This window comes from Sarcophilus harrisii, chromosome 3 (genome assembly GCF_902635505.1).
Source record: "Sarcophilus harrisii chromosome 3, mSarHar1.11, whole genome shotgun sequence".
Taxonomy (NCBI): Eukaryota; Metazoa; Chordata; class Mammalia; order Dasyuromorphia; family Dasyuridae; genus Sarcophilus; species Sarcophilus harrisii.
In genome coordinates, this window is record NC_045428.1 from 499,515,844 (window position 1) to 499,538,124 (window position 22,281).

The following is a 22,281-nucleotide window of genomic DNA, read 5'->3' on the forward strand; positions in this document are numbered from 1 at the left end:
CTGACATCATGATGTTTCTAAGAGAAACTCCCTCATAGTTAGAGCTATCCAGAGGGAAAAGATTACTTCATTCAAGGGAAGGTTTCCTCTCTATCTGGTGGATGGTCCCTTCTTGGGGCAGCTGGATAGCACAGTCAATAGAGCTCACGACCTTCCCCAAGATTCAACTTCAGATACTTAACTGCCTGGGTGATCATGTGTCACTTATTCTCTGTCTGTCTCAGTTTCCTTACCTGTAAAATGAGAATAGTATTAGTTCCTAGCTCTTGTTTAGAGGATTCAAACAACAAAGCCCAATTATAGGTGTGAAGGAGGAAGAGGAGGAAGGCAGTTGTAGAAGGCAATCTTGTTTGGGGCAGGTTAGGCTTGATGGACTTTCTGATCCCTTTTGACTCTGAGATACTCCATTCTTAGCCAAGGTTGCACAGAGGCAGAAAAGACCCTTGTCCCCAAGTGAAGGGCTCATTCCTCCATCCTGATGCTTGCACTTCCTCCTCTCGGTCTTCCCCATTTATCCACTGTTGCTCCCTACTGCAGGGTCTTCCTTCCCATACCTCTTGTCTTTATGACTTGTTTTTTTTCCCCAAACACTGCAGGTTGAGGGATGGCACAAATAAAGAGATCTTGGGAATCATCGTGTCCTACAAAGTCAAAGTGAAGCTTGTCGTTTCCCGAGGAGGGTGAGTGGGTCCTACTTCCTTCTCCCCTGTTACCCTCTCCCTCCATTTTCCATCTCCTGCCACAAAATCAAGCCCTTCCCAACTGCCCCTGGGGCATCCTCCTCCAGCTGGAGGCTTGCTGAGGAGGTGGAGGGAGGAAAGAGTCAGCCTCAGCTTGGGTCCATTCCACAAACGCTCCCTCCTCCCATCCCCCTTTGGTTGGACATCTTCTGGGATATCTTTAATAGCTCTGGCCCAGGGTTGGGTTCACCTAGGGAGAGTGTAAGGGGTGTGGACTCTTGCTCCTCCATCTTCTCTTTCTTCCCTTGTCCTTCTCCTTCCTCCTACTTCTCTCCATCTTCTTCTCCAAGCATTTTCCATTCTTCTTTGATCCCTCCTTTTCTACTTTCATCCTCTTATTTTCCTCTTCCTCTTCCTATCTCATTTTTTTGTCCTTCTGTACACTGCTGCCTCATGCACATTCCTCCTGCTCCTCCAAGCTCCTCATCTCCTACCTTCCAGTACTTTCTTTTCCTTCTTTTCTTAATTCTGCTCCTTTCTTCTCTATTCATCTTGGCTACTGCTTTCTCTTTGTTTCTCCTCTCTTCTCTCTTCTTCCTTTTTCTTCCCTTGTAGCTCTGTTTTATCCTTGTCTCCTTCCTCTTCCCTTATTCCTTCTCTCACTGTCTTCTCCTTCCTTCCTTCCTTCTTCATAGCCTACCTTCCTTCCTCTCTCTTCTTCTTACCTACCTTCTCCTCCTCTACATCTTCTGTCTCCTCCTCCTCTTCCTCTTCTGTCTTCTCCTCCTTCTCCTCCTCTTCCTCCTTGTCTTCCTCCTCCTCCTCCTTTCTTCATGTTCCTCTTCCTTCATCTCAGACCTCACGGAGCCTTTCTCTGCTCAGGGCATGAAGTTTACCAAGTGAGTAATATGGTCTTACATCTTGCCCTCAGAGGCTAGGACAGTGCTAGGTGGGAGGGATCCCAAGCCAGAGATTCCTCAAGGGGTTCTCCTCCATCCAGGTGTGAGACAGGTCCATCCTGCCCCCTCTGGATTTTTCCTTTCCTTAGAATATTAGAGCTGGGAGGGACCTTGGGACTCTGAATGTTAGAAAACAAAATTTGGAAAGGACTTTACATCAGAGAATGTCAGAGCTGGGAGGGATCTTAGAATACAGAACATCAGAGCTGGAAGAGACCTCAGATCATAGAATGTCAGAGCTGGGAGGCATCTTAGAGATCATTTAGTCTAACCTGATTTTATAGCTTTAGAGGTAAATTGAGGTAAAATTTGTCCAAGGATCCATTGGGAGTCATTGTCAGAGCCAGGAATCCAAAGAGTTGAGGACTCTTTGTACTCCCAATTTTATTATCAATATCACGATTCCATCTCTAACATAGAGAGCTAGCAGTCCAGGATGGTCTCAACTCCCTCATATATCCCCTCTGGGGACCACAGATATTGCATGGATGACTTTGTTGGTCTCTCCCACTCTGAACTCTGCCTTCTTCTTTGCCTCCTCTGATGTGCGCCAGCCTGTTGGGAGACCTCGCATCCAGGTAACTCAACTTCTTGTGACCCAGTTGTTTCTGAGTTCTGGCCCATTCTGCCTCAGTGGCAGGACACCCAAGGGCGCCTTACATTTCTCAGAAGTGCAGGGCTAGTCAAGGTAGGGGGTCAGTCTGTGGTCCAGGTTAGAGACAGAGTTGTAGCTCATGACTCCTTAGCTTGGGACTCATTTCATTACCCTGTGATTATGAAATAGATTTCAACTTGATTATATTTTTTATCTATCCATTGAGGTCCAGCTTAAATGCTATATATACATATATATATATATATATATATATATATATATATATATATATCCTGTTTTTCCCCAGATAAAAGTAGACTATTGATGTTTTTAATTTTTAGATCACAATCATATCCTATATTCTCCCCTCCCACTCTCAAACTGATCCTTTTAACAAAAATAGTTTTAAAAAATTACCTGACCTTATTTATAATAATATTTATAATAATAATTTATAATAAAGACTAGTATTCTCTGTCTTCGAAGCTTTTTTCTCTGAAGGTTTTTCTCTTTTCTGGGATCAATGTTTAGGTTTTCATTTACATTATTGTAAACCTGTATATTATTTTCCTGGGAGTGTTTTCCTCATTCTGTATCAGTTCATGCAAATCTTTCCATGCTTCTCTGAATTCTTCATATTGTTTCTTATGATGTAAAAATATCCCATCACCTTTAAAACCACAATTTGTTTGGCCATTTCCCAATTAAAGGCATTTGCTTTATTTTCATTTCATTGCTATTGTTAAGTTAGTCAGTTTGCAAACATTAAGTATTTACTGTGTGCTAAATGCTGGCTGCATAAATAAATAGCATTTATATAGCACTTTACAAATACGGAAAGCAGCCCTTGCCCTCAAGAAACTTACACCCTAGTGAGGAGATGATAGATTAAGAAATTGGTATTTACAAGATATTTACAGAATAGATGGAAAGCAATGTTAGAGAGGAAAGAGCTAGCAAAGCAACTGGAAATACACATGGTGGAGGTGATATTTGAGCTGATTATTGGAGGAAGCCAAGGATTCTGGGAATTGGAGTCCCAGGAGGAGGGAGAGCATTCCATGCATGGAACTACAAGGAGCTATTGGAGTTTATGAATAGGAAGGTGACATGGTCAGAGCTGGTCTATATGAAACATTTGGCAGCCAGATAGAAAATAGATTGATCCCAGTGATAGAGAGTGAGAGCCTGAACTAGTATTGATTATGGGAGTAGGTGGTGAGAAGAAAATGACAAATTTTGTCAATTGACTGGCTATGTGGGGTGAGTGAGGGGATAGTCTGAGCAAATTGCAGAGCTGGGAGACTGAGAAGATGGCAGAGCCCTTGGCCATTGCAGGGGATTTTGGAAGAGGAGAGGTGGGTTTTGGGGAGGGGGGAACTGGACATGTTGGGTTTGAGGTGTTTATGACACATCCTTTTTGATATGTCCAGTAGGCAGTTGGTGATGTGGGATTTGTGCTCAGGAAATAGACCAGGGCTAGGCATGTGACTGTGGGAATAACATACAGTGTCCTTGAACCCATGGAACTGGTGGAGATGATCAAAAGTGGAATGTTGAAAGGAAATCAAAAAGGGCTCTGGAGGGAGCTGTAGGGGTCAGGGTGGTCCTATCTGCAGCTGGCAGGTGTGATATAGATGAAGGTCTGGTAAAGCAGATTGAGAATTGGTCAAACGGAAAGGCTTTTATCCTGTTTTTGTTAATTATATTTATATAACAATAATAAATAATTCATTTCTATAATCATATACTATAGTACATAAGCAATATATTACATGGCAATAAGTATAATAAATGCAATTCTTGCAACTGCATTTATTTTGTTTTGCAAGACCATTTTGAGTTTATATAATCAAAATTATCTAATGTTGACTTTTGTGATCTACTCTGTTCCTTGTTTGGTTATGAATTCTGTCCCCTATTCTAGACTTGAAAAATACCTTCTTCTTTTTTTTAATTTTTAAAAATTATATAATCATATATATTACGTTCATTTTCTATTTGGAAACTTATTTGTGGTATGTGGTGTAAGATGACTATTTCTTGCCAAAATGCTTTCTAGTTTTTTCAGCATGTTTGTTAAATACAGAACCCTTTACCCAGTAGAGTCGAATCTTGTATTTACCAAACATTTGGATACTCTGTTTAATTACTTCTAAATATGGATTACTTAGTTTTTTGCCCATTGATCTACTTTTTAAACTTTTAAAATCAGTACCAAAGAGTTGAGATTATTGCTGCTTTGTAATATAGTTTAAAATCTGGTAATTCTAGCCTCCTTTCATTCTTTTTTTCCTTCACTTCCATTATAAATCTAATTTTATCTAATTATCCAAAGTAACCCCTTGGCAGTTGGATTAGTATGATACTAAATCTGCATATTAATTTAGGTGGTAACTTTATTTTTATCATGTTGGCACAATGAATATCTCTCCAATTATTGGAATCTTTCTTTATCCTTTATAATAACATTTTTCCTGGAGGTCACCTTTACTTTTATTTTCCCTCTCCTCTCATTGTTATTTTTGTAGTTGTCTCCCATCTCCCCATCTTTGCTCCATTACCCATATTGTCTAGTTGTTCAGTCATGTCCATTTAGAGTTTTCTTGGCAGAGACACTGGAATGGTTTGCCGTTTCCTTCTCTAGCTCATTTTACAGATGAGGAAACTGAGGCAAACAGGGGACTTGGCCAGGCTCACACAGCTAGAGAGTGTCTGAGACCAGATTTGAACTTAGGAAGATGAGTCTCCCCTTCTCCAGGTCTGACACTATCCCTAGTGCCCCCATAACTGCTCTGCCCCCACTTAACTATAAACCCCTTGAGAGCAGAATCCATGACATATCTACCTTTGCATGCCCAGCCCTAGTTATAAGACCTTGTATAAAGTAGGGGCTTCACAAATGTTGATTGATTAATTATGTGATGATTATGTACTAATTATATACATAATTATAGTTATGTACTAATCTCTCTGTCTCTCTCTCTCTCACACACACACACACACACACACACATACACACACACACACATATATATCCCTCCACATATTATAGACTTTTCCCCTCACTTATGACCTCATTTATTTTTCGCAGCAGCCTTGGAAAGGAGACAGGGAAGGGTCTTTCCCCTCCATTGTACAGAGGAAGAAATTGAGGGCCAGTCCTGGGGAGAAGGGAGGAAATGACTTTCCCCGAGGTCATAAAGCAAGGCAGAGCTGATACTCAGACCCATAATGTCTGCCTTCCAGCTGATTTCTTAATGTTGAACCCAGAAATGCTCCCTCCTATCACCTAGCCCCCAGTTTCAGAGAAAGGCCAGAAGGAGGGCTAGACCAGGAAAGTCTGGGGCCCTTGAGCTCAGCTCATTTCTGTATCTGTTTTAGTGATGTGGCTGTCGAACTGCCCTTCACCTTGATGCACCCGAAGCCCAGGGAGGAACCTGTGCGTCGAGAAGGTGAGTACATTTGTATCTGCCCCAAAGAAATCAATTCCCTTTCTGTAGTGCTTAAGGTTTCCAAAATTCTTTCCTGACAGTAACCCTGTGAAGTGCAGAGGGTAGAAGTTTCCCCATTTTATAGATAAGGAAACAAAGTTCATAGGAGTTAAGTGTTTTTCCCAGGGACACACAGCTAAAAACTATTAGAATCAATACTCTATAGCTCCAGCACCTCGGACTTATTAGTGGGAAGGCTCATCGAGATGGAGACTTCTATTTCCTCTTTGGGGGGTCAGCCTAGTTATTACCTTGGCTCCATCTTTCACAAACAAATCTGACCTGTGATAGGACTGGGGGTGAAGGTTACAGAAAATGACACTGGGTGAGCCACTATAACTGGGAGGTTAGATTGTTACAGAATGTTAGAACCTAAGAACCACAGTTAGAATCAGAGCATAAGAACTGGAAGGGACTTTAGAACATGAAAAAACAGAATGTTAGTGTGGGAAGGAAGCTTAGAGACCAGAGGGATAAACTGAGGCCCAGAAGTGGCAAGCATCTCGCCAGAAGTCCTTAGTGAGTCACTAGTATCTCCTATTTCTGGGTGCATTTTTAAGCACAGACTGCTACTTCCCCGTCTTTCCCTTCTAATTTAATAGGATCATGGAATTTGAGCTGGGAGGAATGTTAAAATCCATCTACTTTAGCATTCCCTATCCTATCTTAAAGATGAGGAAACTGAGTTTCATTGAAGTAATTTGATGAAGGAAATAGAATCACATTTAAATCTAATTCCTCTTACCTCCAAATTCAGGCAATTTTTCCCTGTTCTCTTCTGGGCTCCTTGAACTGAGTTTAGAACATAGACTCCTTTGGAAGTCTAATGAAGGAATCTAGGAAGAATCTAGACTTTCTTTAGGAGCAATTAAAATTTAATGACCTGCCCAGGCTATCTGCCCAGCTAGTATATGAGGCTGGATTTGAACTCAGGTCTTCCTGACTCCATATTTGGTGCACTATCACCACATAGTGATGGAACCTCCATGAAGCTGCTTTTTATTTCATTCATTCATTTATTTTTGACTTTATTTTTTAAATTTAAAATTATTTTTATTTTATTTTTTAATACACATTTCTTTATAAATCATGTTGGGAGAGAAAAATCAGAACAAAAGGGAAAAACCACAGGAGAGGGAAAAAAACCAGAAAAAAGAAGTGAACATAGTATGTTGATTTACATTCAAACTCCATAGTTCTTTTTCTGGAGCAGATGGTGCTTTCTATCCAAAGTTTATTGGAATTGTCTTGAATAGAAAAGGCATTTAAAAGTTTTTCCCATGGACACATAGTTAAAAACTAATAGAATCAATACTCTAAAGCTCTTTTAATGTAATATATTATATTATACATTTTTTAAATAATCAAAGGAAATACTAATTTTCAGATGGAGATTAGTGAAAATAAAGATGCACTTTTTTTCCCCTGTCCAAGTTAAAAGACCCCCTGATATCTATCTTTATAGATCTCTCGGGTCCAGGGATTCCTCAGTAAGAGCCCCTGAGTTAGGCCTTCATTTTGAGCCTTCAATGAGCCTTCATTTTGTGGGAGGATGGAGTCCTACAGCTATTAAATAATAGCATCAGAACTAGAACCCAAACCTTCTCACTTCAAATGCAGTGTTCTTTTCACTAAATTGTGCCTTCAATAGACAAGCTATAAACTAGTTCATGCTTAGTTCCACTAGCCTCCCTTCCTGTTTCCTTTTTTGTGCATGGTGATTGTTGCTGTGACATGGGTAGTTGATCCTTCATTGTAAACTCACTAACCCCTTGTTCTAACTCCCTGTGTTTAGTTCCAGAGAATGAAGCGCCCATAGATACCAATCTCATAGAACTTGATACAAAGTAAGCTGGACCCTGACTTTGGATATCTGGGTGGGGAGGGGAGTGTGTGTGTGTATGTGTATGTATGTGTGTGTGTGTGTGTGTGTGTGTCTCAATGGCATATTGACCTGGCTCATTGGTATTTTACTACATTTAATGAGTCAGGCTCATCCACAGCCAATTTAGTGTTTCCCAAACCACTTGGCCCCAGGAGACTTTGGACGCTGAGATACCATATTGATCTAAATATAGGCTGCTCCTCTAAAATAACGACTTTCATTTACACAGTGCTTTAATTTACAAAGCGCTTTCCTCATATTAAGTCTACATAGTAGGTGTTTAATAAGTGCTTATTAAATCAAATTGAAAGGCAATTTAATGTAGGGGTAGTGGGGGTGGAGGAGGTTTTGGTCAATGATTTCATGCAGAGGTGAATGTCTAGTATAAAAACTCTCTCCATCCCAATGCTAGATAAAGTCTTCATCAAGCACCTTCTGTGTCACCATTGTGATATAGCTTGGGGATACAAATATATGCCCCTGAAAAATACAAATTCTAACCCCTGAGGAGCTTATAAGAGGAGAGGTCATCCCATAATATATTCCTAAAGAGTTATCTTGGGACAATGAAAGGTTAAATGACTTGCTGAACTTTGGTTACTTAACCCTCAGCAGAAGCATGCAGAAGCCCAGTGTTCCCTTACTCTGAGATCAGCTCCCTGGGCTTGTTACCACAGTGTCTTTTACATGAAATTCCAGAGAAGGAAATGAATAAATAAAAGTTCTAGATAAACAGTGAAGAATAATAGCTGTTATGGGTTTTGTACAAGTCAGGTCAGGGGGAAATGTAGCCTACCTTTAGATCAATATTGTATATATTGATGGAACCTATAAATGGTGAGCGGGAGAATCAGGGCAGGGGAAATTTTAGAGCATATTTTCAGATTGCTGTTTTGTGTTTTTAGTCCATAGTTTCAAACTTCATATTTTAAGGCGGGGAGAATATATCTCAGTATTGAAATTTTCTTGTTTCAAAATCCCAGGGTTCCAGTGGACACGGTTTGGGAAATGCTTGACCTAACACATCAGCAAGGAATCCTGCCTGGCCTGGCATGTCCAGGAACAAGCTTGGCTGCTTGAAACCCTTAGCATGCAAACTCTCCTTATGTCATCCTATCCTGCTACTCCACCCTTCATCCCCAAGAGGTGTCCCTGAGCTAGGAAAGCTGCAAGGAGACATCTGCTCCCACCCCTGAAGCCCTGCGCCTTGCCTGCTCTGCCCTGCTTGGTTCTTGCTGGTACCGGTGCCTTTTAAGCCATGCTTTGGGATGGTTTGGGGTTTTTCATTTCTCCCTGGCTCTCAAGAATCAGCTCCTTATTTCCTAGGAGTCACAGAATCTCAAGGGGTATAAGGCACTTCACAGAATCTCTAATCCAACCTATATCCAAGGAGAAATCTCTCTGCTAATATCCCTGACAATATCCCTGTCTCACCTTCACCTGAAGACCTGCAATATTGAAAAATTCACTGGTCAGTGGTTGAACTTCCAGGATAGATGAACAGCAAATGGTGAGAGGAAGATGATCACACTGGTGAGAGATGTTTGGGTCTATCCCTTGACAGCTTTTATTGTTAGGAGGTTTCCCCCTTATGTTGAAATGAAACCTACTTCTCTTTAACTTCCACCCATTGTGCTAAGTTTTGCCCATTGGGGCCAAACAGAATGAGTCTAATCCCTTTTCTGGATTTGTGGCCTTTTGATACCCAAAATAGCTGTAACTGTACCCTTCAATTCAACCACATGCGGCAAGGTTTCCAGTCACCTTCTCATCCTCTGGATGGTCCCCTTCTCCTTGATATGCTCCAGTTGGCCACTGTTATCCTTAAAATACTGTGCTCTGCACCAAACACGGTTCTCTCAAAGGAGTATGTCGAGGGCAGAGGGCAGCAGAACTACCGTTTCTGGATTCTGCACTCTTTTAAAGGAGCTTTTTGGCTGGCAGGTTACATTGTGAAGTTTGTGGTCTACTAAAAGCCCCAGAACTTTTTCATGTGAAATGCTTCCTAGTTACAATGCATCCTATAGCCTGTGGAATGCACATTGTCATTTCAGGTAGGGTTTGAATTACTTGCCCCCTGGGGTCCCTTCTGCCTCAAAGATTTTGTGATTCTTTCCTCCTACCTTTTTTTTCCATAACAATTTGCAACTGGTTGTGAATTCCCTGGCTTTCCTTATAGAAAGCAGTGTCTGTTTCTGACCCACCTGGAGCTAACTTGGAGCTGTAGGTGTGCTGGCTTAGGCCGGGTCAGCTGGGGAGCCTATTTCATGTCTTGCTCTCTTAGTGGCCCTGGCTTCTGCCCCTCTGTGTGGATGTTCCTTCCCCTACTGACAGCTCCTTTCCCCTTCTCTCTCCTGACAGTGATGACGACATTGTCTTTGAGGACTTTGCTCGACAGAGACTGAAAGGTATGAAGGACGACCAAGAAGAGGAGGAAGTCCCAAACTCGCCACATTTGAACAACACATAAGACTGGACTCCTCTTGGATCTTCTTCTCGGGTGGTTCCTGGTTAACTCTTGTGAATTAGGCTGCTTGTTATCATTTCTTCTTTTCCTTCTCCTCCCTCTTTTTCTGCTATTTCTTTCCCCTTCTGTTTTTCTACTTCTACCAGGGGACTCCAAAGGACTTATGTAGTTATCATCAGGGATCCTCACCATCTGGCTTTGATGCACTTGTCACCATATCCCTGATCCTTCCTGGTGGATCCCTTATTTCTGCCCTGGGAAAGAACGGATGACTTACTACCTTTCCTACCTTATTCCATCCCAAGCTCTGTTTCCACCTCACCTTTGATCCCCTCCAGCCAGCCAGCCTTGAGTACTCTCCATATGGCCAGTCTCTAGGAGCTTCCCAATCCACAATCTTTGTATTGTGTCTCTTCTGCACACACTGGGTGGAATCCATCCAATGGAAGTGAGTGTATGAAAGTGGAGTCTGCCGAAGGATAGGGGAAAGGATTGCCACATGTGTGTATGTTTGGGGGTGAGAGCAGGGGGATGGTCCTAGGCATACTTGTCGGTGGTGGGAAGGTGATAAGAGGAGGATGAGGGGGCTGTCCATAGTTCTAGTCAGCAGCATGTTCAGAACAGCTCATGAGACCACCTGACTGAGCTACCTTGAGACCGAGAGATTGGGGTAACAAGTAGGGAGCCAAGCAGTGGAGAGGGTGGGAAAGAACCAGCAGCTGGAATTTGTCCTTTCACTCCCCTCCTAATATTTCTCTCTTCTTGCCACCTCCCGTCCCAATATTTGGTATTTTGGGCAGTAATGATATTATAACAGTTCAAAAGCAGTCAATTGATGTTCTTACCAGCAATTACCAAGTTGAATACAGGTCACAAGAATTAGCACAAGCATTTTAATATTGTCAGATCTTAATCTCTTAAATGATATGTATCTTCTATGTATTAGAGACAGAGGAAGAAAGGGAGGGCTGGAAGTAAAATTTCTCTATTAGAATGGGCATTGTCCATGGTCCTGAAGAAAAAAGGACCCTGTGATAGAGGTGAGGAGAGGAAGCATGTCTTGCTCCAGAGTCTCTGGTAACAAAATTTTCAGTATCTCTGGGGAAGATTCCCAGAGAGACCCTTCTTTCCTGAGTGAGCTGTTTGTCTACCCTAGAACTGGCAGAGTTTTACTATTCCATTCAGCAATGCAACACAATGCAATAAATGCCTACTATGTACAAGGGATATAAAGATAAAGGGAAGCATCCCTTGCCTTTAAAAAAAACCTTATATTCTAGTTGGGGGAAGGGAGTAGAACTTACATTCTTCCATTTGGTGTGCTAGTTACTGAATTGCCCTCAGATGATACATGGGGGCTGAGGAAAGTCCAGATATATGGTAAGTTCTGAGAAATCTCTACCTGTGATTTCTGCTGTGGCAGACATTTATGGGGACACACAAATGAAGAGAACATAGCTGGTTCTCAGAAGAAAAGCTAGTACTATGCTTCAAATGTTGGTTTCATTTACCTCTTCAGAAATGGAAGAAAGAGATGTGGAACGACAGATTTATTGCCTAGGATTTAGGAAGTAAAAACAACCTCAGAGATCATGTAGTTTAAATGAGTCCCTTCATTTTGCAGATTGGGGCAATGGGGGCCTAGGTGGTTAAGTGGCTTGCCCCAAAGTCACACAAAGTAATAAAATAGAACCAGGATCCAAAGCCAGGGCCTCTGATTCCTAATCACAGTATTCTGGACAGGGAGCTGCCTTCCAAAATCTTTCTCTTTGACTCCCTTGGATCCAGACCAAAAACTTATTTCAGATTCCCTGAGGTCATCACCTTGTCAGAAATTGGTTGTATTCTTCTGGGTTTCTTCTCTGAAAGGAAAGTAATTTCATTAGGAAGAAAACAAATAGATTCTTGTGAAATCATCTATATCTATAGATTCAAGCTCGGCAGATCATCTTTTTTGCTCTTGGATCTTGGAAACCATGAAGAGCTGCAGAGGGAGAGAGGACGAGATTTATCTCAGTTGATCTAGACATTGTAGAGAAAAACCTTTGATTCTAATACATGGAGTCCTTCCCAATGGAAGAAACCTAAGAATCATCTAGTTCAACCTCTCACCTAGTTTGAGACTCTTTCTCCACAATCTTCATGATAAGGTCATCTGATATGCTGGAAATGATGGAAATGGCCCTGAATCTGGAAACAGAGGAGCTCAGATTTGAACCCATAAGAGTTTGAATATTCAGGATAAGGGATGAATCCCATATTTGGAGCAATAACTGAGAATTTTGCACCTGGAAAAAAGAAATGGGGAAAAAGTAGGGATAAGAGCTCACCAAGGATATAATTGCCAGGGGGTGGGATAGGGACAAAAAATACTACCTTAAATGGTATTGGCAGCATCCATAAATTTTGGTACCTAAATTATATCACCCAGTTATATTTCTTATCATATGTTGATTGATATAAGGTGTGAATTGGAATATAAGACCCCTGACCTTATCCAGTAGGCATTGATTGCCACAGACAATTCTGTTTCTAAGTAGCATTTTAGATTCCTGGACCAGTGCATGTTGTAACGTAGCAGACATATTGTTTTTTCACCTCCTCATTATCAAGGATAGCAAGGTTAAGGGACAAAGAGTTTCCCCCCACTCTGATTCCTTTCTGCTCCCACCTGTGACATCCTCAGTAGAGAGTAAGGAGCAACCATCTGCCAGACAGGTTCCTCCAGTAGCCAGAAGGACAAGGAACCTGGAGGTCTCGCTTTGTTCCTGCCAGTCCTGACATTTTCATGTGCCAACACACCTTTGGGAAAATCCTTGGCTGTCTACTCTAGACCTCTTCAGGAAATTGGCATCATGTTTATAGCCTGAGAACTGAGCATAGGAAGTAAGGGCAGACAAACTAGATGTCCACTGACAGCTTCCAAATCTCTTGCTCAGCTTCAAATTATAAGCAACAGTAATAGCGTTCTCAGAGTTCCTGACTTTCAACATTTGTTATGTTATTATGTATTAGGCACAATTCTGGGTGCTGGGGATAAAAAAAATTAAACTGCCCTCAAGGAGCTTACATTCTATCAGATTTGGAAAGTAATTCAAATGTCAACTAGCCCAGCCTGTACCTCTGCAAGAATTTTTTATCTTCTCTTCTGTTTTGCAGAAGCTACTCTGCTAACTTCTACATGAAGGTCTCTAGTAAATGGGAATCTAACACCAAAATTCCATTTCACTTTTGGATAGCTCTCCTTGTTAGGAAGTAATAGCTATTTCAGATACCGAAGGAAGCTATGTATTCTACGTATTCTACCAGAGATAGAGTACATTTTAGCAAAGGCATGGCAATGAGAGATCCCATATATTAAAAACAACTACGAGTTTAGCTTAGTTGAAACAAAACGTGAAGGATGATTACATGAAATCATTATAAAAAGGTAGGTTGGAGCAAGACTGAAAGAATTTAAATGCCAGGATGAAGTGTTTTCATTTTATTTAGGAACAATAGAAGGCTGCTGAAGACTTTGTGATGTCTTAGTTTTTGGCAGCTTTGGAGCATGGAATCAAAAGAGGAGAGACTCAGAGCAGAGAGATTAGTTAGGAGAACTGCCTCAAGAAAAATGCCTCTGGGAAAACAGAATATGAGATTTGGAGGCAGATAACTCTAAAACAAGGTTGCCCTCCATGATCTAAGAGATCATCTGGCTTCCAGCCTACCACCATGTGAGGGAATAACTATATTCACTGATAAACTTCTCATTGTAATAATTTGGTACATGCTTCTCTCTGACTAGATCTGTTTTACCTCCATATGTGCAAAGAGGGAGGCAGGGTTTTGCCAACCTGTGTTTTAGGAGGTAAACTTTGGGCCTAGTCCCAGAATAACTCTAAGATGATGTGAAACTAGGGCCTATTTCTGGTCTGGCATTCTGTCCCTTGGACCACACCATTCATCCCTCTGAGTCAGATTCAACAAGAGATCAAATGAACACAACTTGATTTATCCTCAAAGAAAAACAGGTCATGAAAGAGTTAATCAAGTGCTTCTAAATATATATTAATGATAGAATTGAAAAGGATCTGAAGGGCCCTCTGGTCAAATTCCTACCGAGATCCCATCAACAGCATTTTTGACAGATTTTCATTTTGAAGAACACAAGTGATGGGGAACTTATAATAGCTAACATTTACATAACTCTTTAATGTTTGCAAAGAGTTTTACCTACAATATTTTGGTTGATGCTCACAATAACCCTATGAGGCAGGTGCTATTATTATCCCCATTTTATAGTTAAGGATATTAATGTGGAGAAAATGACTTGCCTACAATAATACAGCTAGTAATTATCTACGGCAGGATTCAAACTAAGTTCTTCCTGATTCCAGATTCAGTGCTCTATCCACTAGGCTATCTCATTATGCATTATCTTGTACAGTAATCCACTCCATTGTTGGACAATTCTAATTGTTAGGTGCTTTTCTCTTATATGGGGAAAAAATCTTTCTCTGATTTCTCCTATTGCTCCTAGTTTTATCTCCTGAGTCAAAGTAGGACAAATAAAATCCTTTTTCTCCATGACAGCTCTTCAAATATTTGAAGACAACCATCATGTGTTCCTTCAATCTTCTAAGCATTTCCAATTTTTTCTAATAATCCTTTTGTGGAATTATTTTTGTTCTTTGGTGATGCTGTTCATTCTGGACAAGACCCAGTTTTGTTATTGTCTGCTAAAATGTAGTTCTAGGGATGGTTGGTATTGGCAGTAATCAATTGCTATCAGTGAGAGGCCCATCTCAGATACCATCTGGAATTTGGACTTGAAAATATCAGAATGATAAGATGGAATACTTTGGCCACAAAGTGTTGTTCTAGGGATATCTGTCACTTGCTGATCCTGCCTAATTTACATTACCTCTGACATTCTGCACACTCTACCCCACTGTGCACATTATATTGTAAACTCATTAGAAAGACAATACAGCTTTTTAAGGTTTCAGTCTTTGCCATTGTTGGAAGCAGTTGAGAAAGGATTTTGCCAAAAGCCCTATTTTCTCCCACTGATTTCCAATCTACTTTGAACATGAGCCGCCTCCTTCAGTTTTTCATTAGGTCCAGCACCAACAAGTCTCCCAGCCATTCAATCAAACAATCAAGTGCTTTCTATGTGCCAGGAATAGTGATAAATGATAAGGATACAAGAGAGAGACAACAGGCAAACAGTCACATACAAACAAGATTTTATACACATGCACAACAGTGAATCAATGAATGAAATGTAATCTCAGAGGAAAGGTAGTAGGGGCAAGAGGGGCAAGAGAAGATCTGCAGAAGGTAGGATTTGAGCTGAATCTTGACATTATTTTCTGTTCTCTTATCCTGGCCCCTATCCTAGAGGAGAATTGGGACTTCAAAGAAACATGCTATTAAATGGCAGGATAGCAAAGGTTGATGGCCAGGAAAGCTGAGGTCTTGTGTTCCTGAACAACAAGAAGCTCAATGGAAAGCTTACCCATTTCCTAGAGAGAAGTCATGTTGGTATTCTTAGTATACTTTGTTCCCATCAGGGAGTTGGGTACTGAAAATTCCCAACTCATCTAAAAGGAAGATTTGGATTTGAGTCCTGAAATATGCCTTCAATAATTCTGCTTTGATATTTGTGTGTGTTTTGTTAAATTTACTCAGATAAACAATTGTCCGTTGCTTTACACATACCCACCTAATGGAAGGTTTATTTCACTACTCAAAGACATTCTCTGCTTCCATTATCCATGATCTCTGACATAGCCACATTTGGGAGACTGGTCTAAGGATGTTGTCCTGGATGCAGCTCTCACTGATGGTTTGAGAGACTGAGGATTCCTTGGCATTCTTTTGCTCAAAACCCAGGCACTTCACAATATGACTTAGAACCCAAGACTTCCCCCACGTAACACAGGGAGACATAGGAAGCAAGACTATTCAGCCCTTTGACATTCCCTTTGGACAGAACCTCAGGCAGTTCATTGCCCAGCCCAGGACAAGACTCATGTTAAAATAAAGGAATGTGGCAAAAACTCCCCTACAAGACTCCCTAGTATCTAGAGAACTTTTCTCTTATTTTCCTTCTTTCAAAGCAATGCTGAAACCATGGTATAATGGGCTACTGGCTGAAAGCAAACTTAGACTGAAAGGTGGTGCTCTCCTCAGACTACTGGTAGCAGAACTGCTTTCCTGCTCCCACAGGACCCTCTTCCTGACATGCTGTAAGAGCCCACATTGGGACCTGCTCATAGACTCTTGAAGGAGGCCCTGCTGGAGGGACATTTTCTGCATTCCACTTCAAAGACCAGTTAATATAACTCATGATCTCTGTCTCTCTAAACCCAAGTCCAAGAGGCTTCCTTAGCTTTAGACCTTCCAGGGGGGACCAAATCCAAGGCAAAGTTTTCTCATTCAATTTTCTGGTTTGCTTGTTGGAAGACAGGGACTATTGTTCTTCAGAAGTCTTTGCACCTCTGTCTCATGCTCAAGGATGGGCAGGCACATGGCATTCAGCAATGTAGTCCCTTAATGCCTTGTGACCGTGGGCAAAGGATAGCCTCTCTGTGTTGGTTCCCTCACCTCCAAAAGAAGGGGTTGGTGACCCTGGGCAAGGTTGGACTAGATGATCCCTGAAGTCTCTTCCATCTTTAAGGCTTGGAGCTTAGGAAGGACTTAGTCATTAACTTTAGAGGTACATGCATGAACAGACATGGTCCTAAACTCATAAACTGGAATGTATATCCCAGCTGGTTATAATCACATACCAATTGTTTGGTTCACACAAATGCAACCAAATGCATAATCTCACGTGTTCACATGTAATCTTAGAACATCGATCGGTTTATTTGTAACGTGTTTTCATACACCATACCTACAAAATGAAATGAAGCAGCATGCACAGTGTATACATATAAAATCATGCACAAATCTGTTGGGTGATTGTGGCCAGTCTGCCCAGAAGTTTAGATTTTTTGTCTTGGGGGTACAGCTTAGCTCAGCTCTCTTTGGGTCTCTGAAATTCCTGGCAAGTCTTGAATTGTGTGGAGCAAAGTGAGGGGTGGGAGGAAGCTCTTGGCTTTAATTGACGATTCCTGCTGGGTCTTCCTGACTGACTGGGGCCTCGGAGATGACACTTCTCTGACCTAAAAGATGGAGATATTTCCTCTTAGCTACCCATTTGTACCCTTTTGGGGGTAGAGAAAATACTAGGGGAACATAAAACTCAATTTAACAACCAAGAAATATATTATGGTCAAGATCCCACTGCTAGGTTCCATGGACAGAATTGTGAATAGATCCTGTCCAGGAGATTTCTCTGGGAAAAAAAGTGTGATTGCTGTCCAAGGGATAATTGGACTCTGTCCTTATGGAATCTCTGACCTGAGGAAGATTTACTGCCATTCTCAGTAATTTCTGACCTGACAGTAAACTATAGGGGAGGTGATGTCCTTGCTTTTAAGTAGTCTCATGAGAGATGTGATGTCCCCATCTTCAAAAAGCTGATCTGAGGGAGTAGAAAAAATAGGCAGATATTAATTTAAGTAAGATTACAGATTTACATAAAAGAGAAATTGAGAATAACCGTCTTACAGATTTCCTCACCTGTTCTTATCCCCATTCCTTTAATAGCATAAATTCAATTTGGACATGAATTGTGGTGTAGCTGAAGTAGTGAATTTGGAGTCAGCCTGGGTCTAAATCCTAGCTCTGGTACTTAGCCATATGCAAAGTTTGGGGAAAATTCTTTCCTTTTATGGGCTTCGGTTTCTTCCCCTGCAAAAAAAAGGGGATTGGACTCAGAGTGGTCTCTGAGATCTCTTTCAGTTTTAAACTTAAAGTTCAATAGCCTTACCATTCTTGAGATCTGCTTGAGGCTGATTTGGATTTTACTCTAGCCTGAGTTCCTGTCAATTAAGGAGGCCTGAAATCTGACTGACTGAGGCATCCTCTCCAAGGGGCCCCAGAGCCTTGCTTCTGAACTGGTTGAAATCTCTGGCCCTGACAAACAAGGAAGAAACTAGCCAGCATAAACTCTGTTATGATAGTGCAGCACTGCTGTGCAGTTTCTTAGACCCAGATGGAGGGGATTTGTGATACCATGGAAAGGGCTCCATATGGGGAATCAGAAGACCTGGCTCCCAGTTCCATCTCATCATTGGCTCAGCAGGTGACCTTGGGCTCAACCCTTTACCTCTCTGGGCCATATTGACAATGATAATACCCTCTGCCCACCTAGAGTCCATCAAAAGGTCATTATAAAGATCAGTTTAAAAAGTCAAGCATGAATAAGAGCTTTTTTTTTTTTTTTTTGATGGGGGACAGTGTCTGAAAGTATGTTCATCTAGCTGAATCATGTTGGGAGTAATATCCAGTTGGGAAGCCACATCAGGTGCAGGGCTCTGGCTGGCCACCACCCTGCCCTTCATATCCTGCTCCCTGTTCCACAATGAGACTGTGGCTCTCTACTCACCCCAGATTTCCTCCATCCTTTGCTTCTACTTTTGAGATTGGTGTTTGAAGATGAGTGTTCCAGAGATTCTCTGTATATACATGTAAAGAGATTGAGAGATGGAAGAAGGAAACGGGAGGGAAAAGAGATGACCCCCTGAGGACCATGGTCATCTTCAGGGCCTTGAAAAAGGATCTCTTTGCACCCATCATGGGCCCTGCCTGCTCAGATTCTTTGTTTTACTGTTTCTGTGTCTGTCACATAAATTATTATAGTTTATTAAACAACAAAACAATCTGCACAAATCTGGCCTATTAAATTTTTGCTTTGGGGGAATGGAGGGGTTGGTTGCATTAATTCTTCCTGTTGGCAGAATGTGGATGGACCTGGGCAAAAATGCTATTGATTCTAGACCCCTCTTGCATGGCATAACAGACAAGCCCCAGTGTACCCACCCCTAAGAAATTTAGTAAGATGTGGTGAGTAGACAAGTAAAATTTTTCATGGGACAGAGTTTCTGGGTAAGTTAAAATCAATTTAATCAACTACAGCTAACAAGCAGTCAACAAAAAGGGCTCGTTTGTCCACCTTATGATCAAAAAGACCTAATATGTGAAATCTTCAATACTTTTTAAGTCTTTGGAAAAAGGGTGCACCTGAAGGTGGAAATCAACTCTGATTAACAGATAATGAGAAAATGAACATTATGAAAAGAAATAAACTTATTGTAATGGAGGGGGTGACTGATCATTCAGTCATGGTTGAAGAGTCTTATTTATACCCATATCATCCCATTTAGGATAATCTAGACAAATGGTAAATCCACTTTTACCCACATCTGTCTGAGTGAAATACAATTGGCTAGAATCCATCAATTCACTTTACCATTTGAATAATCTGATCTGAGTTTCCCCTCTTGTCATCAGGTATATACTTCAAATGACTCATGGGACTGACTTCTGAATGAGGAAATAAAAAGGAGAAAAACCTTAGTTCTAATTAAATAACTGATCATTAATATAAAAGAAATAATAATTTCTCTTACATGTAACCCTTAGGCTGAACCTGTTGTGCTTTCCTGGAGGCTGGCCTGGTTGAAATTCCCTATCCTTCCAATTTATCTTCCCTATGTTCCTAGTCCAACTAGGTCTTTTCCCTTCAGATCTATTAATAGTGTCTAACTAGGACCTGATACAGATGCAGAGATCTGAGCTCTTAATTCCATTTTCCTTCAAAGGATAGTCATGCCAGATAGTTTAACGTTTCTAGCTGATCAAGAAGTGACACATGGAATAAAATCATTAGAGGACATGTGGCAAGTGTTGGGGGAATCTAAAATTCCAATAAGTTAAACAAGACTAGTACCAACTCCCGAACCATGAACCTCCACTTAAACACTCTATGACTCATTACTTATAGAAGAAAGACCAAACTCCTATCTGGCATTCTGTTTCATTCCCTCTGCTTCCCCTCACATATCCTAGGCTTCAGTGAAATTACATGAACTTATGGCACACTGGACTCTTCCTGATTTCCCAATCTTTTCTAATGACTGTAGTTCCTTTTTTTTTTTTTTTAATTTAAAAGCCTTTTATTTACAGGATATATGCATGGGTAACTTTACAGCATTAACAATTGTCAAACCTCTTGTTCCAATTTTTCATCTCTTACCCCCCACCCCCTCCCCCAGATGGCAGGATGACCAGTAGATGTTAAGTACATTAAAATATAAATTAGATACACAATAAGTATACATGACTAAAACGTTATTTTGCTGTACAAAAAGAATCAGACTCTGAAATATTGTACAATTAGCTTGTGAAGGAAATCAAAAATGCAGGTGGGCATAAATATAGGGATTGGGAATTCAATGTAATGGTTTTTAGTCATCTCCCAGAGTTCTTTTTCTGGGTATAGCTAGTTCAGTTCATTACTGCTCCATTAGAAATGATTTGGTTGATCTCGTTGCTGAGGATGGCCAGGTCCATCAGAACTGGTCATCATATAGTATTGTTGTTGAAGTATATAATGATCTCCTGGTCCTGCTCATTTCACTCAGCATCAGTTCGTGTAAGTCTCTCCAGGCCTTTCTGAAATCATCCTGTTGGTCATTTCTTACAGAACAGTAATATTCCATAATTTTCATATACCACAATTTATTCAGCCATTCTCCAACTGATGGACATCCATTCAGTTTCCAGTTTCTAGCCACTACAAAAAGGGCTGCCACAAACATTCGTGCACATACAGGTCCCTTTCCCTTCTTTATAATCTCTTTGGGATATAATCCCAGTAGTAACACTGCTGGATCAAAGGGTATGCACAGTTTGATAACTTTTTGAGCATAGTTCCAAACTACTCTCCAAAATGGTTGGATTCGTTCACAACTCCACCAACAATGCATCAATGTCCCAGTTTTCCCACATCCCCTCCAACAATCATCATTATTTTTTCCTGTCATCTTAGCCAATCTGACAGGTGTGTAGTGGTATCTTAGAGTTGTCTTAATTTGCATTTCTCTGATTAATAATGACTTGGAGCATCTTTTCATATGACTAGAAATAGTTTCAATTTCTTCATCTGAGAATTGTCTGTTCATATCCTTTGACCATTTTTCAATTGGAGAATGGCTTGATTTTTTATAAATTAGAGTTAATTCTCTATATATTTTGGAAATGAGGCCTTTATCAGAACCTTTGACTGTAAAAATATTTTCCCAGTTTATTGCTTCCCTTCTAATCTTGTCTGCATTAGTTTTGTTTGTACAAAAACTTTTCAGTTTGGTATAATCGAAATTTTCTATTTTGTGATCAGTAATGATCTCTAGTTCTGCTTTGGTCATAAAGACCTTCCCCTTCCACAGGTCTGAGAGGTAAACTATCCTATTGTTCCTCTAATTTATTAATAATTTCATTCTTTATGCCTAGGTCATGAACCCATTTTGACCTTATCTTGGTGTATGGTGTTAAGTATGGATCAATGCCTAGTTTCTGCCATATTAGTTTCCAATTTTCCCAGCAATTTTTATCAAACAGTAAGTTCTTATCCCAAAACCTGGGGTCTTTGGGTTTGTCAAAGACTAGGTTGCTATATTTGTTGACTGTTTTATCCCTTGAACCTAACCTATTCCACTAATCAACTAATCTATTCCTTAGCCAATACCAAATGGTTTTGGTAACTGCTGCTCTATAATATAATTTTAGATCTGGTACAGCTAAGCCACCTTCATTTGATTTTTTTTTCATTAATTCCCTTGAAATTCTTGACCTTTTGTTTTTCCATATGAATTTTGTTGTTATTTTTTTCTAGGTCATTAAAATAGTTTTTTGGGATGACTCTAGTTCCTTATAAAAGTTCCCCACCCCTAACTTGAGGCAATGACCAGCTTCTCCAGGAATTTTTCTAGCCACAAGTGATCCATTTCTTCTCCTGTCCCCCATCTCCCCACTTCGCTTTGTATTGTGAGTTCCTGAAGAACAATGACTGTCTTCCCATTTCTGCCTTGTCCAAATCCTACATACAAAGGACTCTGCATGTAGAAAAGACTTCAATGAATTAGAAGCAAAAGAGGGTCCAGTTATGCAGTGAAGTAAGCTTTTCCCTTTATGATTTTCCTGGAGTTCATATGTCCTGCCTCCCATCCCCCATGACCTTTTTGAGCTTAATCCTTTAGCCACTTCAATAGGTTTTTAGTTTTCTCATTTATAAAATGAGGTTAGATCAAATGATCCTTAAGT

At 40.6% G+C, this 22,281-nt stretch overlaps 1 protein-coding gene across 5 annotated transcripts in view; it reads left to right on the plus strand.

Moving 5' to 3' along the window:
• Nucleotides 1–15,984, plus strand: part of ARRB1 (arrestin beta 1) — a 118,195-nt gene extending 102,211 nt beyond the window's left edge. For 2 of the 5 annotated variants that reach the window (XM_031961384.1, XM_031961385.1), the window contains 5 exons: nucleotides 594–680; nucleotides 2,194–2,217; nucleotides 5,619–5,689; nucleotides 7,524–7,575; nucleotides 9,975–15,984. In XM_031961384.1, coding sequence (XP_031817244.1) covers nucleotides 594–680; nucleotides 2,194–2,217; nucleotides 5,619–5,689; nucleotides 7,524–7,575; nucleotides 9,975–10,083 — 343 coding nt within the window. In that variant the 3' untranslated portion in view covers nucleotides 10,084–15,984. The other 3 variants (XM_031961386.1, XM_031961388.1, XM_031961389.1) reach the window with 3 other exon arrangements.
• The last annotated feature ends 6,297 nt before the right edge of the window (nucleotides 15,985–22,281 follow it).